General features: G+C 39.2%; 1 protein-coding gene across 11 annotated transcripts in view; it reads left to right on the forward strand.

The window, feature by feature from the left end:
• LOC122829151 (teneurin-3-like) overlaps positions 1-21,952 on the forward strand; it is a 314,256-nt gene that overhangs the window by 155,930 nt on the left and 136,374 nt on the right. For 9 of the 11 annotated variants that reach the window (XM_044113478.1, XM_044113472.1, XM_044113474.1 and 6 more), the window contains one exon: positions 1,184-1,360. The exons of the other annotated variants lie outside the window; for them this stretch is intronic. In XM_044113478.1, coding sequence (XP_043969413.1) covers positions 1,184-1,360 — 177 coding nt within the window. The remainder of the gene's footprint in view (positions 1-1,183; positions 1,361-21,952) is intronic. 11 annotated transcript variants of the gene reach the window in all.

The following is a 21,952-nucleotide window of genomic DNA, read 5'->3' on the forward strand; positions in this document are numbered from 1 at the left end:
TAGTTCCTTTCTTTCACGTTTGGCATGTTTCCGTCCTTAAATCTAGGATCCAAGTTTTGCATAATAATGGATTAAATATGAGAGACTGTTGTTGGTAGGTCAGGGGAAAAATCCTTGAGCTTCACTTTTTTTTTTCCACAGAGCTCATCCATGTTTCTTGCATAGATTGTCTTCTATGCAAGTGCTCACAGAGTGCTCATTCTTCCCTTTTTTCTGTGTTGTCAATATGCAGCCGCATGTCCATTTGACATTTTACCATTTGAAAAAGCTTTTTTTTCCCCAAGTGAAAAAAATCCATTCTCTTATTTCCTTGCAAGATATCTGGATGGTGACCTTATAGATACTACACTGGGATCCATATATGGAAGTGCTTCCTGTCTAAAGGCTCTTTTTTTTGTGTGTGACTGACAAGTGTGCTCGTCTGCTATGAGATCCAATGAAAAGTGTTTAAATTTTGTTTATGCTTCATCTTGTAAAGATTTGTTTTTTTCTGGTTATAAAATACAATATGATATCTGTAAGTTTCTGAATTTGAGATAAATAAATAAGTAGATAAATTAAATTAGACTGTCTTTTAAAAATACTAAAAGACAACCTAAATTCAACAGAATTGCTTGAAATTGATTTCTCCGTTTTTTTTTTTTAACCACTAATTATCTTCCTTCGTGGTGGTGAATGGATTGCTCCGAACTTGGTCAGAGCTTTCGGTTCCTCCAAAACATACACACAGACCAGAAAACACAAATTTACACAAGCAGGGAGCTGTGCAATTTAGCATTCACAAGTCACTAAATGCCAAGGTTACCACATCAATACACAATTGATTTTTCTTGCACTCTTCTTGTAAGTCTGCTTTCAAGGCGATGCAACAAAAAGCCTGCTCTTCCTCATGTTCATCCTTCAACAACTGGAAGTAGGGTCTCTCTTTAGTCCTGGTGAAGATCCAGGTTCTCAAAAGATATTGTTGGTCCTAAATGTTCAGTTTAACTCCTGATATTGTCTTTCAGCTGCTGTGATGTCATCAGTCTCATATCACATAATGCGCTTTCAGCAGCAGCCATCATACTTCATTATTCAGTCATTTTGCTTTAAGATTTTAGTAACTTTTAAAGTTCTTTGTTTTTATTTCTTTCTTTAAATTCATCTTTCTGTTTTTTTCCTTTTTGGCTGTGTTCTTTCATAGGTTCTCCCATGCCCTCCCCCTCCTGCCCATCACCTGTCATTGACCAATCACATCCACAGTCTAATCCACATGACAGCCCGCTGTTAGCCGACGCTATTGAGCCAGAGTCAGACGAAGAAGAGGAGGAGGAGGAAGAAGAGGAGTATGCAGCTCGGTTGTACCTACCTGTAACACATGGTAAAGGGATTTTCAGGGTTCATTTCATTATTTTTTTTCTAACCTTAGCCTTAGCTGCTGACAAGTGAAGTCAGTAGTTCCCATTTCAATTCGATGGAGGGTTAGAACAGGAAATATTTAAGGTCATGTTGTCCTCAAGCCTGCTTTACTAACATGACATCTTATGCTGTGATTCAGACTGAAATTAGTCTGATTATTATAATAATCCCAGTGCTCTGGTTGAAGACGCTCTCTCTCTATGACATATAAAATCACAGACCATCCATGTTCTGGATGGTACACAGTTGTCTTTAGATCATGGAATCACAGAAGCAAAGAGTATTAACCTATAACACGACTGCTTTCACCTGAGCGGTGTGCAGATGTCGTGATGAAGGCATCCTCCACATGTTCTACTGAGCTCTGTGTTTTGATCCCAATGCAGGCAGTGTTATGCAACAAATGCTTCAGATAGTGCTTTTGTGGACCATTATCAACACTTTATTGTTTGCGCCCATAAACTGGGCTGCTGTTGTCGCTGCTTTGTATTGTGTGTCACACTCATTCCTCAATCCCATTTTGACTGTTACATCTCATGCGTTACGGCCCTGTGACTATCAACTCCTAAAGTGGTTCAAGGGGATAATGGATGATCTTCCAACATATGTGGAACATTTTATCTGATGTCAACGCAAAAAAATATAGAGATGCACCAATCCACTTTGTTCTTTTCTAATACTGATACAGATATCTGAAGTTTAGTATCGGCCAATACTGATCTGTTACAGAAAACCAGTGCTGATTGGGCTTAAACACAGACGTAAACAGCACATTAAAATACACACACAAGCTTGGTCAAACATGTAAAATGATTAGGGTTAGGGCACAGCTTTAATTTGTTCAGTCAAGACCAAATGAGCTTCAAAAGTGGCAAAAATGACTTGAGAATCACTGTTCTGGTTCTAATAGGCTGTGAAGCTTACTGGGAACTTTGCATTGTCTTCACAGTGGGAAAGTAGTGTTTACCAACTTGGAATGGTTCCATTCAGAGCTCTGAATTTCAGTTCACTTAAGTCCCGTTTCTTTTAAAAGGTGATAAGTACCAGATGTTGAGCTGTATTGGCCAGTTAGTAAGCCGGGGTCGGTACACTTTACAGTAAAGATTTGGATAAGAAGCAGACTTTGATAGGCTGAAAAGCCATGAGTACCACAATTAGTCAAATACAATTAGGAGAAGGGGCATCAAAGGGAGAAAAAGGAAGAAAAAGACAGCTGAATGGAGTGATGGGGGTAGAGAGACAGACAGACGTCTGCTCATATATACATTGCCGTCTAAACACAATCAGAAACAGCTCTGAAGTCGGATCCTGAAATGCCTAAAAGGCTGTGCACATATGTATGTTTGTGAGTATGTGTGTGGTCCTCTTTTCCCAAAGTAGTCCCAGCTTGACCCAACCAACCAATGTTCAGCCAACCTTCTAAAATATCTCTCTCACCACTTCCTGCTCTATCTAGACGTGCTTTTTTCCTTTTATTTGTCTATATTACTGCGCTCTCCTTCTTTAACTTGTTTTTCTTTGCACCACTGATTTTGTGGAAAGTGAAGCAATGTAAAGAAATGCCTCTGGCTTATAAGTTCTTGCTTACAAAGAGAAAGGGAAAGAGAGAGAATAAGAGGAACTGAGACTGTGGGAACATTCAAGAAAATCCAGTAATATGGTTACTGATTGTTTATTGAGTGACCATGTAGCAGAAAAACATAGAACAATAGAGGTTGCCAAGTTCCTTATGTTTATATTTAATCATTTTTGAGAAAAAAGATGGTGAATTCAAATGTTTCATCTACAAAAGTAAATCTACAGTTAACAGGCAGCATATAATTCTGATCTTTGCTGTGACATATGGTGTTTTTAAAGTAGATTTTTGGTTAGTATTTACACAAAATGTTGGAGGACGCAGCCATGGCTGCAGCTTTTGAACTGCAGAATAAAGCTTCTCTTCTGTGGCATTTCGGAGTGTCCATTAATTTCATTTTTGCTTACTTCATTTTATTCAGATATCCACAATACACAGCATTAACTAAATAAGTAAAGTAAATATTGTCAGAAAAAAAGCATAAAATAATTCAGGTTAATTCAATATAGTCAATTTAGTCCAGTTTAGTCTCTTTTCTTTCGAATATACATACGGCAATCCAACATAGTTCAATATAATCCCCTCCATAGCAGTCCAAATTTTATTTAAGGTGTAAATAATTAGTGGATGATAAAAAACAAACACATTTAATAATACATGGTGTGCATGTCTGACCTGGTGGTCAAAAATGTATCAAATGAGAAGTATATTCTATTGTAGTTGTCAAATAAAAAAAAGAGACATCCAGCATTTTAATTATGACTATAATTGGATGTTTTAATTGCTTTTTATCGATTAATTCAGTTGTGATTTTATAATATTCTCTATGCTATATCATAGCTAGATATATATCCATCTGAATGCTGTGGTCGATTTGCAGTCTCTGCTTTTGCAACAGTTTAACTGCATGTTAGTGCGTTTTAAGTTAGTTTAAATCTAGATTACATTGATTCCAGTTCATTTTATTTCGCCCTGCTCTGCCAATGGCATATAAGGGCAATCCAATTATAAGCCAAGCTAGAATAGTCATACAGATTCAGATCCAATAAATCCAGTCCAGATCAAAGAGTTTCTTTCTCTTATTACTTTCCTTTAATAAGATGCAGTAAAAAGTAACATCTCCATGAATTAATAGTAGATATTTCTGAGTGTTTGCTAAACTAATAACGTAAGAAAACACAACTTTGCCTACTCTTCAACAAATGTGTTCTTCTAGTTTACATCCAGAGGTGACGTGCTGTAAGAGATTCAAGGAATCGTGTTGTGATTCCTTTCTTCTGATACCCGCAGACAAGTTGTCTCAGCTTTAGAGAGTGAAAAGACGCCAAAAATCATCCACTGTCCAGCCTGTAGATGCCTCAATAGACGCCAAGTCAATCAACTGGGAGCGGAAAAAGCAGCATAAAAAGACAAGTTTCTTTGCCAGCGGCAGGATGACGCCAGGGTTTATTGACATCGTCTATAATGAAAGCAGTAGGGATGTCCGACCACGGCATAGAGAGAAATATGAATTACACTTAGTGCTTTTTACTTTGGGACCAAGCAGGCAATTCTCCTCAACACCAGAACTAATCAATGAGCCACTTAATGAAACGGAGGAAGGTAAAAAAAAAAAAAAAAACTACATATTTCTCAACACCATTTCTCATCAATTATGGTTCAGGGAATGAAGAAGGAAGGGTTTCAGAAATTAACCGTTTTGTTTACCATGTCCAGAGCTAAAAGACAAGAGTAGAGCTGGGTCAAATTGAAAAAAATAAGCACGTCGAAGATGAGAAGAGGCTAAACGGAGGGATAAGATAAGACTCAATCATTGATCAAGCTAATGAATGTCAGGCTAGTCGTCGGGTTTCGCCTCTCAACAACACACACACGTAAACACACACAGAGGACATGAGCAGAAGCACGCAGTTCACGTCTGAGGCTGATTGCAGAATGGAGTCACTTAAGTAAATCAAAATGTTGTGGCAGGCTCCATACAAAGAGGCTGGGAGACACAGAGAGAGCCAGACAAAGAGAGATACAGTGGAAGGGAGTTAAAGGGTAGCGGGGCGAACACAAAGAGGGAGTGTGTGCGCGTGCAGATGTGTGTGTAACAGCTAATGCATTGTGCTACAAGATAGAGATTGAGAAATATTACAGAATATTATGCAAAAGGTAGATTGGGGTTTATGTTCTGTGCCTTGTGAATATTTTCATCTTCATTGTTCTCCTGATGTGCTGTATTACACAATGCAGCGGAACGGATGAGATTTGGATTGTTTGTTATACATATTTAATTAAGAATATGTATTTAAACCAAAATTCTCATTAACTTAATGAAAAAATATTTAACTGATGTTCAGACACACACAAGCTGACGTCTTTGGGGACATAATATTCTTCCTGGGCTCTCCATCCACAACGTTCTGTTAATTAATACTTACTATCTACCTTTCATACTGCACTTCTCACTTATCCTCCTTTCCACTGCTTTCATATCCATCATTTGTTCCTTTTAGTCTTAACTCTAAAAATATTTTTACATTGATACCCAACAGCGAATCATCCCAACCCAATGCCAAAACCTTATCTGTTATTAAATACAGTCCTACATTTGGCAATGTAAATAAACTTTGCCCCTTGCCCAGTGACAGCTGAAGCCAATAGCCAAAATAATTAGATGTATATTTTAAAGGACTCAATTTTTTACTAATTAAAGCAATTGGGGAATCTACTTTAAACAGGTGAATACATAACAGTTTATCTTTGTCAAATTACTTTTTTGCTTCCAGTGCTACATGATTCAAACTGTTTCTGCGTTTCATTAAGTAAACTCTAACATCTGATTGGTGCACAGTAACTCAGCTGTAGACCAATCACATTTTCTACTGTAGTGTTGGCTCAGCTGGGTGATTTTGATTTGTAAGGCAGAGATAAAATAACTTTATTACTATGAAGTGACATGAAAATATTTATGAATTCTAGTTATTATTCTTATTTTTAAGTTATCTAAGCATTTATGTCTTTATATATATATTTTGAAGATTAAGCTAGATTTATTTATTTAATGCATATGTCGCAAGGTTGTTTTTAATTCATTATAGGTAAATCTCAAATTTAGTACTTAGAAATTATTGAACTGTCACACATTTGGCTTTCCATACAATCGTTTATAGTTTAAGTTACAGCTTGTGTGATGTGTTAGAATTAAGGTCCATATATGCATTAAAGTTAGGACAGACCTGGATTTTACAAACAAGCCTATTTTAAAAGAAAAAATATATATTGTCCATAATTTGATACCATCAGTGGTCACAAAAAAAGTGTTCACACATTTCTGTTCTCTTATTTTGCATTGATACCATAAGTGAGGGTGTCAACATTTTTCATTTTTAGATTTATGGTTGTTTAATTTGAAACTAATAAAAACTCAGAGAAGCTTCATAAATGTTGTGAAGAAGAGTATGGAGATTTGGCGAAAGACCCAAAAATAGTAAACAAAACAATGATGAAAAATGACTTGTGGAAGTTTTTTTGTTGGTAAACAAAACTGTAATTCTCCATTAGGAGGAGCTCTACTTGACAAAGGAGTACAACTACTCTTTCTGAAAGTCAAAAATAAGCAAAACTATAAACCTAAAATTTATACGGTTGTAATTCAGCCTCAAGCGACGTAATGTACATCATTTTGCTGCTTCTGCATTTTTCACAGCGTTTTGGTCATAAAATAGATCCAAATGGTGTGGGACGTTTCCTCCCCAACGTTTTCTATCTGCTGACAACCGAGGATTTTAGAATTTTTTTTTTTTTTTTTTTTTTTGCATTCTACTGACGGTCCTCTGTTAGGAAATATACTTTTATGACTCCAGTAAATCTCATCTACCTGGTAGAGGTCTTTATAAATGCTTCGTATTCAGCTGGTCTGTACCGGCTCAGAGCTAAAATAAATGAAAACTTAACATTTTTTCTGAAAACTTTAAGAAATTTATAAGTAGATGATTTAAAGTAAATATGGCAAGTATTTACCTTAATCAATGTGAAAGTTTTACTATAAAAAATAATGTAGCAATATAAATAAACTGAACATTTGCAAAAAATGTCATGTAGGTATGATTTTATTAGATTTTTTTACAATCCCAAATGATTGTGCACCGTCTTGGTTCACTTGGTTCACTTTCCTACTCATCTCCCATGTCAAATAAACACACTGATAGGCTTTCATGCAGTAAAATAAAACACAAAATGAAGCCCAGATACATGTGTTGGCCCCCTTTGCTCTCGGTAATCTAAAAACTGGTTGCAGAACATTTGGCAACGCTGGAAGCCTCTAAAGATCTCATAACTGCCTGCACTTCAGCAACATGTGTCATCTGTTACTCACTTAGGCCAATTTGATTTTGGGAGTCCTGGCAGGGGAGAAAAGGAAACATGAGCAAGACATTGCATCAAAAAAGAAATCCTTGTTGCTGAGAAGAGAAAAATAAATAAACAGCAAACACAAAGGGACACCCAGAAGCTTAGCAGAGCACAACCTTCCCTATTAATGACCTGGCTGGTTGGAGCGAATTTGAGAACTGGTTGAGTGAAAAAGAGGGTACAGAGAGCTGACTTGGCAGGAGAAAATGAAGTTGAGAATGATAGTAAAGAGAGTCAGAGACGGGAGGGAGAGCAGATGAGGGGTCAGTGCGCCGGTGCCACAATAAGAAAATAGAAACGGTGGACTAATGAGAGATTGTGAAAAGACTGCAGCTGCTAGAACTAAAGAGGTGAGTGGAGCAGAAGAGAGGAAACGAAACAAGAGGTCAGCTGAAGAGGCTAGTTGGAGCGGATAGAAGGGCATAAAGAAAGATGGAGATATCATCAATTACACACAAACTGAGGCCTGAAGCTTTATCGCCCTTTCTCTTCTCTGTTTGCTTTGTCACAGACACTGTGCTATTAATATTACAGCGTCCTCTGAACTCATTTCTATTTTCACACAACTGTTTGTATAAGTACTATAGATTTACAGAGGCACTGTGCAAAACGTTTTCAAACACAGCCAAGCATTTTATTTATTTATTCTTTATATCCTTTTGAGTGAAAACCAGCTTCCTTTTAAGAGGGCTGGGACTTTTAAGCCATTTAACATCGACCCATATTAATCATTCAACATAAAATACAGAAAAAACAAACCCTGGAGCATTGTCTTCTTTGTGTGTACATTTCTTTTTTATCCACCTGAATAAATCAAGGTGAACTATTTGACACTGCAGATAATGTAGTCTTTTCAAGCAACATGAGAATTACATATTCAACATCTTTCTTCAGCTAAAAGGGGAAAATGGGATTTTGGAGAGTGTTGAGTAGTACAGATCTCCGTCCATGTGAGGACCAGATGAAAAAAGCAGCTCAGGTGCTTGTTAGTCATGATTCTGTAGCCAAGCAAGACCGAACAGAGGTGTTTGTTGGGACTATTTGAATTCTGCTGTGGGACCGCATCCTTATTCATCTGGTGTATTTGGTGATTCTTGGTTGAGTTCCTTTAATGGTCCCTTATCCTGAACTGTTGAATTTTAGTGCAGCTGTTTAGTTTTGTTGTTTTTTTTTCATTGAAAAGAAATTCCTGTAACAGAAGAGTTGAAAATTAATTTCAGTAAATTAGTCACTGAGTCATTTATTGATCTTTAGAATTTAACTGCTCAATTTGAGTGATTCTTAGCTATTAAACCTGCACAGAAGTAGTGAAACAACTATAATGTAGGAAAACTGTTTCATCATTTTTTATCACTTTGCATTCAAATAGCTAAAACCCGAAAAGTAGAGGGATTTTTTTGGGTTTTTTTTTTTTACCATTGGGAACACTGGTAAGCAACTATCCTCATCACCGTTGTATTCCATAATGTGAAGAGACACACAGTCTGATGGTAATCCAGATTTTCTGCTTGTATATATGCAGACTTCATGGTTTATTAGACATGGATGTTGTTGGACTGACAAAGAAAAGGCCGGTTTTCTTTGCTTGAAGCAGACTTTGTTCAGGAAAGAGTGACTGGAAATCACCTGGAAGTTTAAAGGTAGAGAAAAAACAATGTTGAATATATTTTTAGGTTACTTTGAGAACATTTTATTCATAACTTTCTCTCTGAGTTTCAATATTGATGCTTGTCTGGGAATGATCATCTGCTTTCAGTTCTTGTTTTGGAAAATTTCTAGCTGCATTTTTATTTTTGATCCTGTAATCTTTCCTCTAGATTTTGTTCTTTTGGTTCTAATGGTTTTTTTTTTTTTTCAGATAACAATTGTGAAATGAATTGAACACAGTGTTCAAAGTAGTTTGACAAGTACCTACTCCTCCAAGAATGTGATGAATATCCTCCATGGCCAGTTAAATATTTCAAGGGTTCTTTTATACACAGAATAGCCGCTGTCAAAGCATTTTCCAGAGGGAGCAGATCAAAACAGATAAAAATAAAAATAAAAAAATCAAAAGATGTCCCTTTCGTTTAAAAGGTTTTTATTTGTCATTTAGTCAGAAAATCTCCACAAAAGATTGTGAAGGATTGAGGTGATTTATGGAAAGATATCCTTGGGTTAATGGCACTACAGACACTCTGCAGAAGTACTTGTGACTAAGAGGATTACTCCTGTTAATGCTACCATTAAAATGATCTTGGAGGACTCATTGTCAATGACAGCCAACCTGTTGTTGTCGACACAATGAGACATGCTTCTTTTCCCCTCTCAGACGCTCTTCTTCCTTCTCCTTGCTGCATCCCATTATGTTTGTATTTCATGCTTCCCTTTTCCTTTTCTTCTACTTTAGCTTTGGCCTAATACCTTCACGGCCTAATACTCTGTCATCTTTGTTTCTTTCTCAAGGTTGTTGCCTGGAGGCCTCTATGTATCTCTTTTACTTTAAGGGTCGGATGCATCAACTATTAAAACAAGAATCCGTAGTTTTCACAGCTAGAATTTCAGAATGAAGAGTTACAGAGGAGAAAGTAAAAGCTGAATCCAGGACCTTGACACAACCTACAAACACACATTTGTATGTATTGTTTATGTGACAGATCAACATGTGCAAGTTTGTGAACTAGAATGATAATTTAATATAGTTCCTGAAGTCTTTCCAGATATGGTTGTGGTGTAAATTGGTATTCAGTGTCCTGAGTAAATATTTTTTAGACCCATCTTTCCCTGCAGTTTCTCCTTTGGGTATTTCACCACTAGCTTTGTACATCAGCTTCTGCAAAATAAAGGCATCACAGCATGAAGTGGCCACCTTCTTTCCACATGTTTGTGCTTTCCCCCTACATTGCTTGTGGCAAACTGCAAGTCATATCTCCTGTGGCTTTCTTTTAACAATGCCTTCCTTCTTGCCACCGTGCCACAAAGGCCAAATTTATAGTTTGCAGGATTAATAGTTGTCGTGTTGACAGATTCCCCCAGCTGAGCTGTAGATTTAAGCACCAGTGACACTGTTTTCTAACCTACCCCTGCTTTAAAGTAAACAACTTCCTCCCTGACTTGTCTGATTAGTTCCTTGATCTCTATGATGATTTGTGTTCCTTAATGTTCTCTAACAAACCATGCTTTTCATATTTACACAAATATTTACATAAATTTGAAAAGCATGAACCCATTTTGTTGGTCTGTCAGATAAACTCTTAATACAACCCATTGAAGTTTGTGGGTGTTGTGTGAAAAAAAGTTTAATCACTATGGATACTTTCCAAAGGCATTGTGCAGTTCTTAATTTCAGGCTATTACTTTATACTTACAAAACAAGAAAATGCATTTCAGTTGGCGAGCGACTCAGCGCTTTCTAGAGTTGCCTAATCAGTCCTGCACTATAGGCAATGTGAACAATGAGGTATGTTTTTTTTTCTCTTCCTCCTTGTAAAAAATTGAAGAAAAAAATTCTCCCACTTACATGAGTGTTAGGCAGGGTTGTTGTTGTGCTTACCGTGGCAGTATGGTGCAAAGCAGAGAGAGTGCGGCCATCTCCTACATCAGTGGTCGCACTGAGTTCATCCAACTTAAGTCCTTCAGCTCCCACTCCTCTCCTCTAACATCTGGCGTGCCTCAGGGCTCTGTCCTAGAATCCCCACTCTTCATCATATACCTTCTTCCCGTTGGCAGTATTTTCCTAAATCGGTATTATCCAAAAGAGACAGTATTTCCCCCTCCACTGACAACTCTAAAGTGTCATGAAATGTGTGGTGTGAGGTGAGGTAGACGCCGTAGACCCAGGTAAGCGGAGGTAAGGCAATTTTAATAATAATTTCTGCTTCAAATTAAGTCCACAAAAATTCTGGCAGCACGGCTGAGCGGAAGCCAGGGCTCACACCGGTAGCAACAGAATAGGCAGCGGGACAAACAAAACAGGCAGACTGAGGTACGCGACAATCAACGAGGACCCGACAACACAGACAGACACAGGTGACTCTAAATACACATGAGGTAATCAGGGGACGAGACACACCTGGGAACTAATCAAGGGGATAGACAGGACAACACAGAGACTCAGGGACACAGGAAACTAGAAATAAATACACAGAAAAACATGGAACCTAACAGTACCCCCCCCTCAAAGGGCGGCTCCAAGACGCCCAAAAACAGTCCAAAACTCAAACACAACAAGGGTGGGCGGAGGGGCGCTGGAAGGAGGGCCAGAGTCCAAACAACGAAAAACTACCCACAGGGTGGGCGGAGGCAAAAAAGGCGGAGCCCACGGGGCAGGTCCGGGGGCCGTCCGCGGCGCTGAAGGCGGAGCCCACGGGGCAGGTCCGGGGGCCGTCCGCGGCGCTGAAGGCGGGAACCACGGAGGCTGTCCGGCGGCCGTCCGCGGCGCAGGAGGCGGGAACCACGGAGGCGGTCCGGCGGCCGTCCGCGGCGCCGAGGAGTCTCTAGGGCCGCACGGGGGCGGCGACGAGGAGCACAGGGAGTCTCGGGACTGGCACAGGGAGTCTCGGGACTGGCACAGGGAGTCTCGGGACTGGCACAGGGAGTCTCGGGACTGGCACAGGGAGTCTCGGGACTGGCACAGGGAGTCTCGGGACTGGCACAGGGAGTCTCGGGACTGGCACAGGGAGTCTCGGGGGGAGCACTAGGAGTCTCGGGGGGAGCACTAGGAGTCTCGGGGGGAACGGGGGTGAGCGCCTGGAGCGGGCGGCAGGAACGGAGCTGTGCGCTGCTGGAGCGGGCGGCAGGAACGGGCTCGGTGCGCTGCTGGAGCGCCTGCTGGAGCGGCGGCAGGAACGGGCTCGGTGCGCTGCTGGAGCGGCGCGGCAGGAATTGAGCTGGTGGCGCTGCTGGAGCGGCGGCAGGAACGGGAGCCTGCGCGCTGGAGCGGGCGGCAGGAACGGGAGCCAGGTGCGCCGCTGGAGCGGCGGCAGGAACGAGGCGCCGCTGGAGCGGGCGGCAGGAACGGGGTTTCGCGCGCTGCCGGAGCGGGCGGCAGGAACGGGCTCGGGTGCGCCGGCTGGAGCGGCGGCAGGAACGGGCTCCGGAGATGCTGGGGCTGGGCTGACGGAGAGATAGTCCGGCTTGGGAGGCAGAGGGTTACCATTCAGAACGGCTATGGCTGTCAGGCGTTGCCACTCTGCCTCCTGTTGCAACTCCACCAGCCCCAGATGCGGAAGTCTAGGGATCCAGTGGTCCAGCATGAGGACCATGCGCGTGGCTATATTTAAGCGTTTACGGGCAGAGTATGGGCTAGCCACAACTGCCACATAGTCCTCAACCGTATCCCACAATACTTCTGGGTCCATGATGGTTGCGTACCTCACCTCGGTTTGGTCGGGTCCTTCTGTCATGAAATGTGTGGTGTGAGGTGAGGTAGACGCCGTAGACCCAGGTAAGCGGAGGTAAGGCAATTTTAATAATAATTTCTGCTTCAAATTAAGTCCACAAAAATTCTGGCAGCACGGCTGAGCGGAAGCCAGGGCTCACACCGGTAGCAACAGAATAGGCAGCGGGACAAACAAAACAGGCAGACTCAGGCAACAATCAACGAGGACCCGACAACACAGACAGACACAGGTGACTCTAAATACACATGAGGTAATCAGGGGACGAGACACACCTGGGAACTAATCAAGGGGATAGACAGGACAACACAGAGACTCAGGGACACAGGAAACTAGAAATAAATACACAGAAAAACATGGAACCTAACATAAAGTCTCCCTGTCTTTCACATCTCACATTAATAATATCACTCTCTGTGCATATTTCCATCGACGCAACATTAATCGTCTCTGTCTGCTACCTCAGATCCTCCTCTCCTATCCACCTCATTGTTCCCTCTGCTCGCCTCAGCACAGTGGGAAGCAGAGTTTTATCCCAGTCTGCTTCCAGTCTCTGGAACTCTCTCCCACCAGACATCCATAACATTGACACTCTCCCCCTATTTAAATTCAGATTACCTGTACTGTCTGCAGAATGAATTCAGGTTATAACCGAAGGACATAACCTTACTTTTTAGGTCACAACAAGAATGGGTCAAGTATCCGTAAGACTTTTATGTAATATTCCTGACTTTATGATTTCAAGGAGAAAAAAGAAGCTGCATGTAAGAGTGTGTGTTAAGGGTGATTGAAGTTATAGCTACATCTTTGTAGTAATCTCTGACTTCAGTCTTAGTAAACTGAAGTGTGACTTCTTGTTGGTGTGTAGAGAAAACATGAACTGGAACAATGATCAGTTGGTATATATAGGCACCTTACCAGCAGGTCTTTTATCCAGAAAAGTTACCAAGTAAATAATCTACTTTTGTTACAAGTAAAAAAATTAATACCTGAACTCCCTCATCATCAGATAAATAATTTTGTATATTTAATTATGCATTTCCTTTTTAAATCTGACTGTGCTGTTTTCTGTTTTCTGACCATAAAACACAAATTGCAATACTCAATATGCTTGTGCTGAGGTATGATAGAGGACTTAGTCTCATCTATCCATCATTTACTTCTGCTTATCCTTGCAGGATAACTGTAGGATTCATCAAAGCCAACAAAAACAAAAAATTTTTTGTCAGCAGCAGCTGCCAATGAAACTTTGCAAAGCTGATTTCCTAATCATATTTTTTACGATTCTGAGTCCTAAAAACTTAGGTTATTTCTGAAAACATGTATTCCACACAATATCCACATTCATCCCTCCGTTGTCTGTATCTGCTCAAAAACTGAGGACAAAACATATTTATTGAAGAAAGAATCTGGAATAGTTTAGTGGCTATTCTGTGGAAGAGAAGTGCCGCCGTTACAGTTCTGGACATAACAGAAAGCTGTGATTAATTGCAATTTTGTTGCGTTTTGATGTGTTAAAAAGCTTTTTCTTTTGGGCTGAAATGGAGCAGCAGCTCTGAAAGGCTCTGCTAATTTGTGACACTCACAACTTCACAGTTGGTAATGAGGTGTAGGTTAGGCGTGCTTAATAGGGCCTGTTTGGTCAACCTCAATCAGAGAATTTGCAAAATGTTCATAAGAAGGTGTTATGTATGGGAATTAATGCATTATGTAATTGAAAATAGAATTAGAGATTTAAATAAACAGAAACTGACTAGATGTAAAGCGTTCTATACTGCAATTAAAAGGAATCCTATTGGTCTTATGATCTGATTGCTGTATGTATTTCAGTGATGGTCCTGAAGGTTTGTGTGCACCATGCTGCAGGTACTGAGTGCCCAGGCTTTGTGTGTATATGATGTTTTTGTGGAGCTGCAGGTCTGAAATACAGATCAGACTGATTCATTCAGTCAGGTACCATATGGGTCCACCAACTCTCACGGAGTAATATAATAACAATAGCTCAGGGGATGGAAGGATCCTTTTCCCAGGAAAACAGAAGTATGCACAGAAATATGACTTGTGCACACATGGCCATACATGTACTTTAAAGTCACAGCATATGTCATCATTAGGTTGAAATAATAATCCTGGCAGGACAGAGAGCCAAAGTCATGACTTCATGTCCAGGCTGCAGCATCAGGAGCACCAGCTTCAGTAATTGTTTCCATTCCATGTTCCTATTTACAACAGAGCTCCAACGTTTAAGCTGTGTTTTAAAAAGTCATCCAACCTTTTTCATGCTGCTTATTTCCAACCAGCTAACGAGCATTGCCTCCCTCTGACTTGCTGTTATTACCATTTCTGGTCTTATGAAGAGCTCTGCTGGATGGAAGCATTTTCCCTTATTATCATATATCGATTTTGAGAATGTGGTTTTTTGACTCCTGGAACAAAGCCCAGAATTTCTGGCTTTGTGTTCGGTTTTTCTATGAATATATATTTGTCAATGGACTTGAATTTAGAGCCCTTTGTCAACAAGTTTATATTTAAAAGACGCATCATGTTTTCATTATTTCTGATTTGTCCACTCCTGGCGTTGCAACACATTTTGATGTGCAGAGCCTTGTATAAAGACTTAGAGTGGTGTTTTTCAGTGAGTTGGAATCAGATTTTCACCTTTCTATGGAAACAGCAACATGCTTAATGTTTGTAATCATTACAATATAATGATATTGTTCCAGGACATGTACCCTAATGTCTAATGTTTCCAGTTTATTTTTGTTTACCTGCTTTCTTATGCTGGTTGTTGAGCAGGAAGAGGTGTTTTCCATCTAATAACAACAAAGACTGCCTTGGCTTTGGAAGCAGGACTGTCTTATACCTCATTCATTGCTCGGAGTCCAGAGGTGGAATGAGTTTTCATGCTTCAGGAAACACGAGTCTTAACTCTTGTACCGACCTCTCTTAGTATGTCAGTGACTCTTTTACTTTCTACTGGATCGGTTATGTCCTCTTTTTCTGAGCGTCTCATTCCTGCCTTGCCTTTTTCTTTCTTTCTTGCTGTCTGTCTCTCTGAGTGCCTCTGTCCTTTATGTTGTTCTCATTCTACTTCATCTAAATGTCACTGCCAATTGTTGGGCTTTCAGAAACTTTTAAATTACATCCTGTGTCATCTTCTGTTCTCAGCGTACCTGCTCTTCTGCATTGTCTTATCTAGTTTCCATCAAAAGTGAGAAGGTTTAACACATACACTGACCTCCACGTCATCTTCCCTGACAGTTTTATCAAACCTAGGTTATCTGTTTTTACATTTTTTGCAACAAAATTACCTTTATGACAAATATTTGCTAATTTATAGGAATACTTACTTTTGTGTAAATCTGTTCAGTTGTGGTCAAACTTGAACAAGGATGTGTTGTTAAGGTTCCCTTAAAGTCAGATTATGTTTTCTAAAATGTTTGTATCAATCTGGAAAGCAGCTAATTTGCAAAAGCTCACTTAACCTTTGCTTGCTAAATAAGCTGCTTTTCCAGCCACGCTGCAGTGGTTCTGCCACATATATTTGAATTACCCACATTTCTTGGGGCTGATGTGGTTGGTTTCTGCACCTTCACCATCAGTTTCAGTTGAAGAGGAAAGTTGCAGTCCAACCATGTTTTTCTGTTATATGTTAAAAGTAAAAAATAAAAATGAAAGTGCATGAGCAGGCATGATAATTTTGAAAGAATAGCAATTTAGGCTACCAAGCGGGTGTCAACTATAAACCTAGTTTAATCCGTCTTTTCTGTCACTGTTACTAGAGTATAAAAAACCCTATTTCATATGAAACAATGACTCTTAGCCTGGTGGGGGGGGCAAGCAAAGCCTGATGGCTTATGATGCTCTAAGGGAAACCCTCCATTCTGTATGTACAACTTGGAGTTGTTGGCTCCTCTCCCTTGCTGGAAGCTCCATCCAAAGTGCAGGGTGTACTGACTACTTTTTGAATGCTCCTAAATGAATCACTAGGTATATTTTATTGTATTTTGTCTTTATTTTTAGGAAACTGTTCATTTCTGCTGCATGGTGAGATCTTTTTATGTTGCAGTTGCAGGACATGATACACATAACTGTCGACTGTTGAGAAAGCCACAGGAGAATTTACTCAGCACTCTGCTGGCATGATTAGGATGTTGATCAAGTCATGTAGTTGCATTCAAGCCACACGTCTAGGGTAATTTCCCACTCCTGTTACCAGACCCCCCATGCAGAACCTCAGGTTCAGATATGCTCCCTCACTCCACAGGAAATCTATACATGCTCCAAGCAGTCAAGAACTCCCACGTTCTGCAATACATAATGGGAAATGCACAGAGCTCTTCAAGCACCCCAGAAGACTTCTCAAAGGCCCTGCAGAGAAATTCATGTTATTTTTGTTTTTTATTGTCCAAGTTTTAAGTTCTGTTTAGACACTCTTGTTTAAGAGTGTCCAAACAAGACTGGGCAGGAAAATACTCCAGAGGAAGAAAGTTACTCCTTTCTCTTGATTTTACACTACAAAAGGAATGAAAGAGGCTGGTTAGTTGATTTTTTTTTTTTTTTTATTATTATTATTTTTTTTTTGTCATTGCTTGGTATGAGATGTGAAAACCTCATGAGGTAAGGCGGGAGGATTGGCATAAGAATATACCTGCAGGAAAATGGTGAAGAGTAGTTCCTAAAGAGCCACAGTCATATTCTAATCCATTTTTTAACTAAACCAGGAACCGGCCATGCTCAAAATTCTGACTGAGACCTATATATTAATCAAATTTACGGCTCTCTCTGCAACATCTTGGTGAGACACGTACAGGGACTCTCAAAGTATACACAACCCTGAAAAAGTCCCAGGCTTTTGAGTTTAATAAATGAAAATGATGAATCATTTGAAAACTTTTTTCACCTTTAATGTGACATTTGTCCTGCACAGTCCAACTGAAAAGGAAATAAATCTATTGGAGGCAAACACATCAAAATCTCCAACAACCTGGGTAAATAAGTCTGCTGAAGCTTAGTCTTTGTTGGACCGCCTTTTGATTCAGCATACAGATTTCTGTGGTTGGAGTCTATCAGCGTCCCACGTCTTGGCTTGGTAATCTTTGCCTTCTCTGCTTTGCAGCTGTCACTTCAGTTCATGTCAGATTTAATGCTGGACTCTGACTAGGCCTTTCCAAAACTTTAATTTTCCTCTCATGAAATCATTCTTTGGTTGATGTTGATTTATGCTTGGACTCACTTTGATGCTGAAAAATGTAGCCTTCTTCATCTGCAGCTTTCCAGGTTTTGGGTCAAATCTGACTGCTTTTTGGAACTGTTCATAACTTTGTCTGCCCTGACAAAAAAACACAGCTCCACTGGGAGAAACATGCCATGTTTGACTGTAGTGTTGTTTTTGTGCCAAATATCTGACTTGGAATTATTACTCAGTGGTTCCAGTTTGGTTTTTATCAGACCATTGCACATTTTGTCTTAAGATTCTGGGAGGTTTTACACAATCCTAGTACTTCTTAGAAATTCCTGTAGCACAATTAGTGTTGCTGAGCCTGTCAAGAGCCTCCCTGATTAGCTTCAGTATCTTCCTATGATTGGACTGAACTAAAAATGCTTGGAATGAACAGAAAAACAGACAGAACTAGACAGGTTGAGAGTGCATTAACCAAACTGTAATGTCTCAAAGAAAATAAACATGAGAGTTCAGCTTGAGTCGAGGTTCTCTCACCACATGGAGAAATGTCTTTGGGGAAAACGGTGAACTCCATGTCAGAGCTGTTTTTTGAGTCAGTGTGTGCATTAAAAGGTGAACGTGCTTTGCAGGCTGAAAAGCACTTGGAGCGGTCAACAGGAAAAGAAAGCGGCTATTTCATTTTGTTTCAGGTGATTTACCTGATTTATGTTTCTGCAGTTCTCTTGAAATTGTTCCGCCTTTCTCTTCTTTTCACTAATTCAATGATGATGGTGATGACGACAATAAGGAGCATTAGAAATGATTGGTGGTCAAAAGTGTAGCTGTTCTGGACTTAAACATCACAAGTTATTTTTTTTACTGGATTATTCTGTTTTCTCTGCAGGATGGAAGCTAATCATTACAGTAACCTTATGCTGGCTTCTCACTGCCTTCGTTTTTCATAGCCTCTCTGCTAGATGCTTTACATGTTAGGGGCTTTACTCACAAACCCCTACTGGGCAGCTTTTTGCTTTCTAATAATCAAAACATTTTGAACACATGCAAACGAGCTTCCTTGTAGTATGTTAATCTTTATTCATTTCCCAACATTACATTTCTCTATACATTTGCTGCTGTCTGTTGCACTTTTCCTTTTCCACTTTTGATGTCTCCTTCTTTAATCTTTTTTTAGCTGAGAGTATTTATATTCATGCTGCAATAAGACACATTCTCCAAAGCAATCAGAAATCTAATATATATGTTAAAGTACAAAGGCAATTCAGTTTGGCAAACGTTTTTGCAAGATAGACTGTGTTTGGGCAATTTAGGTTATGATTTACAGCCTCAAAATGATTTAACAATAGCTTTGCTCCTCATTCAGCTCTGTCTGTTATGTCTCTCTTTGTAGAAACAATCAATTTTCTTTTGTAGCTTTCAGGAGCACCTCAACAGTTAGCTGTCTTAGTTTAGAGTTGTGACCCTTTTACGGGTTGCACAACTAGATACAGCTCTTTTCTGGTGTATCGCCAAAAAAATGCAGCTGAACAGAGCAATGTGTTATAGGCATGAGTGGTTTTATGATTGTGTTAACTTCACATGGTGACTGTGGTTCAGCAGCTGCATTGAAACCTGAAGGTCTTGTCACAAACTGATGAGCTCCTGGGCAAGACACTTAACCCCAAGTTGTCTGTGTATCGCGTGTGAATCAGTGAATAGTGTAAAGTGCTTTGACTGACTGGAAAAATGTTACATAACTTCAGTCCATTTATGCAAACATTTAACACATAAATATATACCTTGATATGATGTAACTCAAAATTAAAAGAGAAAAGCAAAAATACTCCTTTTGTTGTTGATTCATAGTTATATTTTACTTCAGAACATTGATTAAATGTGATTTCGTTTGTGAATCTTAAACAAAAACAGAATAAAGAACAATTTTTAATTGTTTCCAATTAAATCTGCTTATTGCTAAAAGAAAAATAGGCTACTTCACCACTTTGCTTTCTATACAGTAACACTGGGACTTTAACAAGCTGATATAATCTGGTTAAATAATCAGCTTCTCTGTTTGAGCCTGCTTTTCCAAACAGACACATTTAATTTTATAAAAAGAGAGAGAAGTGCTGGAGCTAGCCGACCAGCATTGTACAGCAACATGTGGAGGAGGGGCAGCACTGTCTCTGTGCTCCATGCAGCTAATAAAAAAATCAGGTTATTTTCTCAAGCCCTTCATTAAAATTCTATTATTATTTAAGTTGGGAGTTTTGCAAAGTTGTTTATTTAGATCTCACTTACCTGATGTAGGTATGCTGTATCAATCTGCTTAATTTATTGATTTGGTGGGTCAACCATCATCCATTTCTATGAGACCTAAAAAGCACAATAACACACCATTTTTTGGACAGTTGGAGCTGTTTAGTGTAGTGTGACAAACTAAATGTGCAGCCGCTGTATTTTGTTACCGTTAGAAAATGCAAAACCTCTCTGTTTTCCTGTCACCGCACCAGTGACCATGACCATCTTCAAGGTTTAAGAAATGTTTATATCCCAGTTGTTTACTTGTCGTTTAGTGCCATGAAAACCTCAGACTTTCTTCATGCAGTTTGGGAATAAAAAAGACCAGAGGCTCCTAAAAGCTAAAACTCCTGGAGGAAAGTGTTCTCAGTTGTCTCAGATGACATTAAACACATATGATCAATAATGCTCAGTATGTTTATTGTAATCTTTGGAATGACATGTTAACATTTGGATTTAGAACAGCAGTAAACAAAAACACTGTTAGTAACATACACTGCTTACACATCTGCTACTTAAAATCAATTATTTTCAGATTGATGATGATTAATCAGATTAAAAATGTTCTGGCTTTGAATTAAATGGCCAAACGTTTGTTATTTGGTCATTTAAATTTTAAATTTCAATTTAAATGCACATATTACAACATGATGGAAGTACAATGATTAGGATAAACACAAACAGTTTGTGATTGTTTATTATATAATGCTCCACATTATTAACCTTAAAGTTAATTTTGTACTAATCAATTGGTCTGTATGAAGTAGTTACATGCACTGTAAAAAAACAAAGTGTCTAATTTAGTAAAATACTGGCAGCTGTGGTTGACTGAATTTTACCATATAATAACTCCAGAATTTATTAATTAAATATGTTTGTGAATTATTAAATAATTTAGTTTTAATAAAGTTTTATTCCATTGTGAGGCCCAATTTTATCACAGTATTAAACACTGTAGCATTATAATCATTTCTCTCTTTCTTTTATTTACTTATTGCTGTTTTGGCTTATTGATTCCATTTGAAATTCTCCTACATATTTGATGTTAGGCTGCTGATTGTGAAGTTGATTAACTAAATAGTAGCGACTCCTCAAAAACTTCTCTGTATTCCTGTTAACAGAACAACCATCAAACCACCATGGCTCCACCTTGCCTCCCGTGCTCACCGCCAGCAGCCTCAGTAACGGCTCTAAACCAAGCCTTGAGCTCAACGCACCACGCTGGCCAGAACCTAAATCTCGCCAACTAACCCCTCCTTCTGAAGCCCGCTCCCGTGGCGGCCAATCACCAGAAGCTGCAGACCACGCAGAGTGCAAGACAATGTGCCTCTGAATAACACTCAGTCAAACATTTTATGCCGATCTGTTGATGGAGGTGAGATTCAGAACCTGGGAATGTTCTCAGGTCTCAATAAGTATCATTCTTGTAACGCCACATTATGTAATAATGCTTCAGTATGTTGTAATGTAATAAAATCGGTCTTTAAAATGTAATAAAACATGATTAAAGCAGTATTACGTAATAATTGATGGAAAATGTAACAAAACCTTTGAATGCCTAATACAAAATGTTCTGGCTTTCAATTAAATGGCCAAACGTTTGTTATTTGGTCATTTAAATTTTTAATTTAAATTTAAATGCGCATAGAAATTACAACATGATGGAAGTACAATGATTAGGATAAACACAAATAGTTTGTGATTGTTTATTATATAATGCTCCACATTATTAACCTTAAA

Source organism: Gambusia affinis, linkage group LG04, assembly GCF_019740435.1.
Source record: "Gambusia affinis linkage group LG04, SWU_Gaff_1.0, whole genome shotgun sequence".
NCBI lineage: Eukaryota > Metazoa > Chordata > Actinopteri > Cyprinodontiformes > Poeciliidae > Gambusia > Gambusia affinis.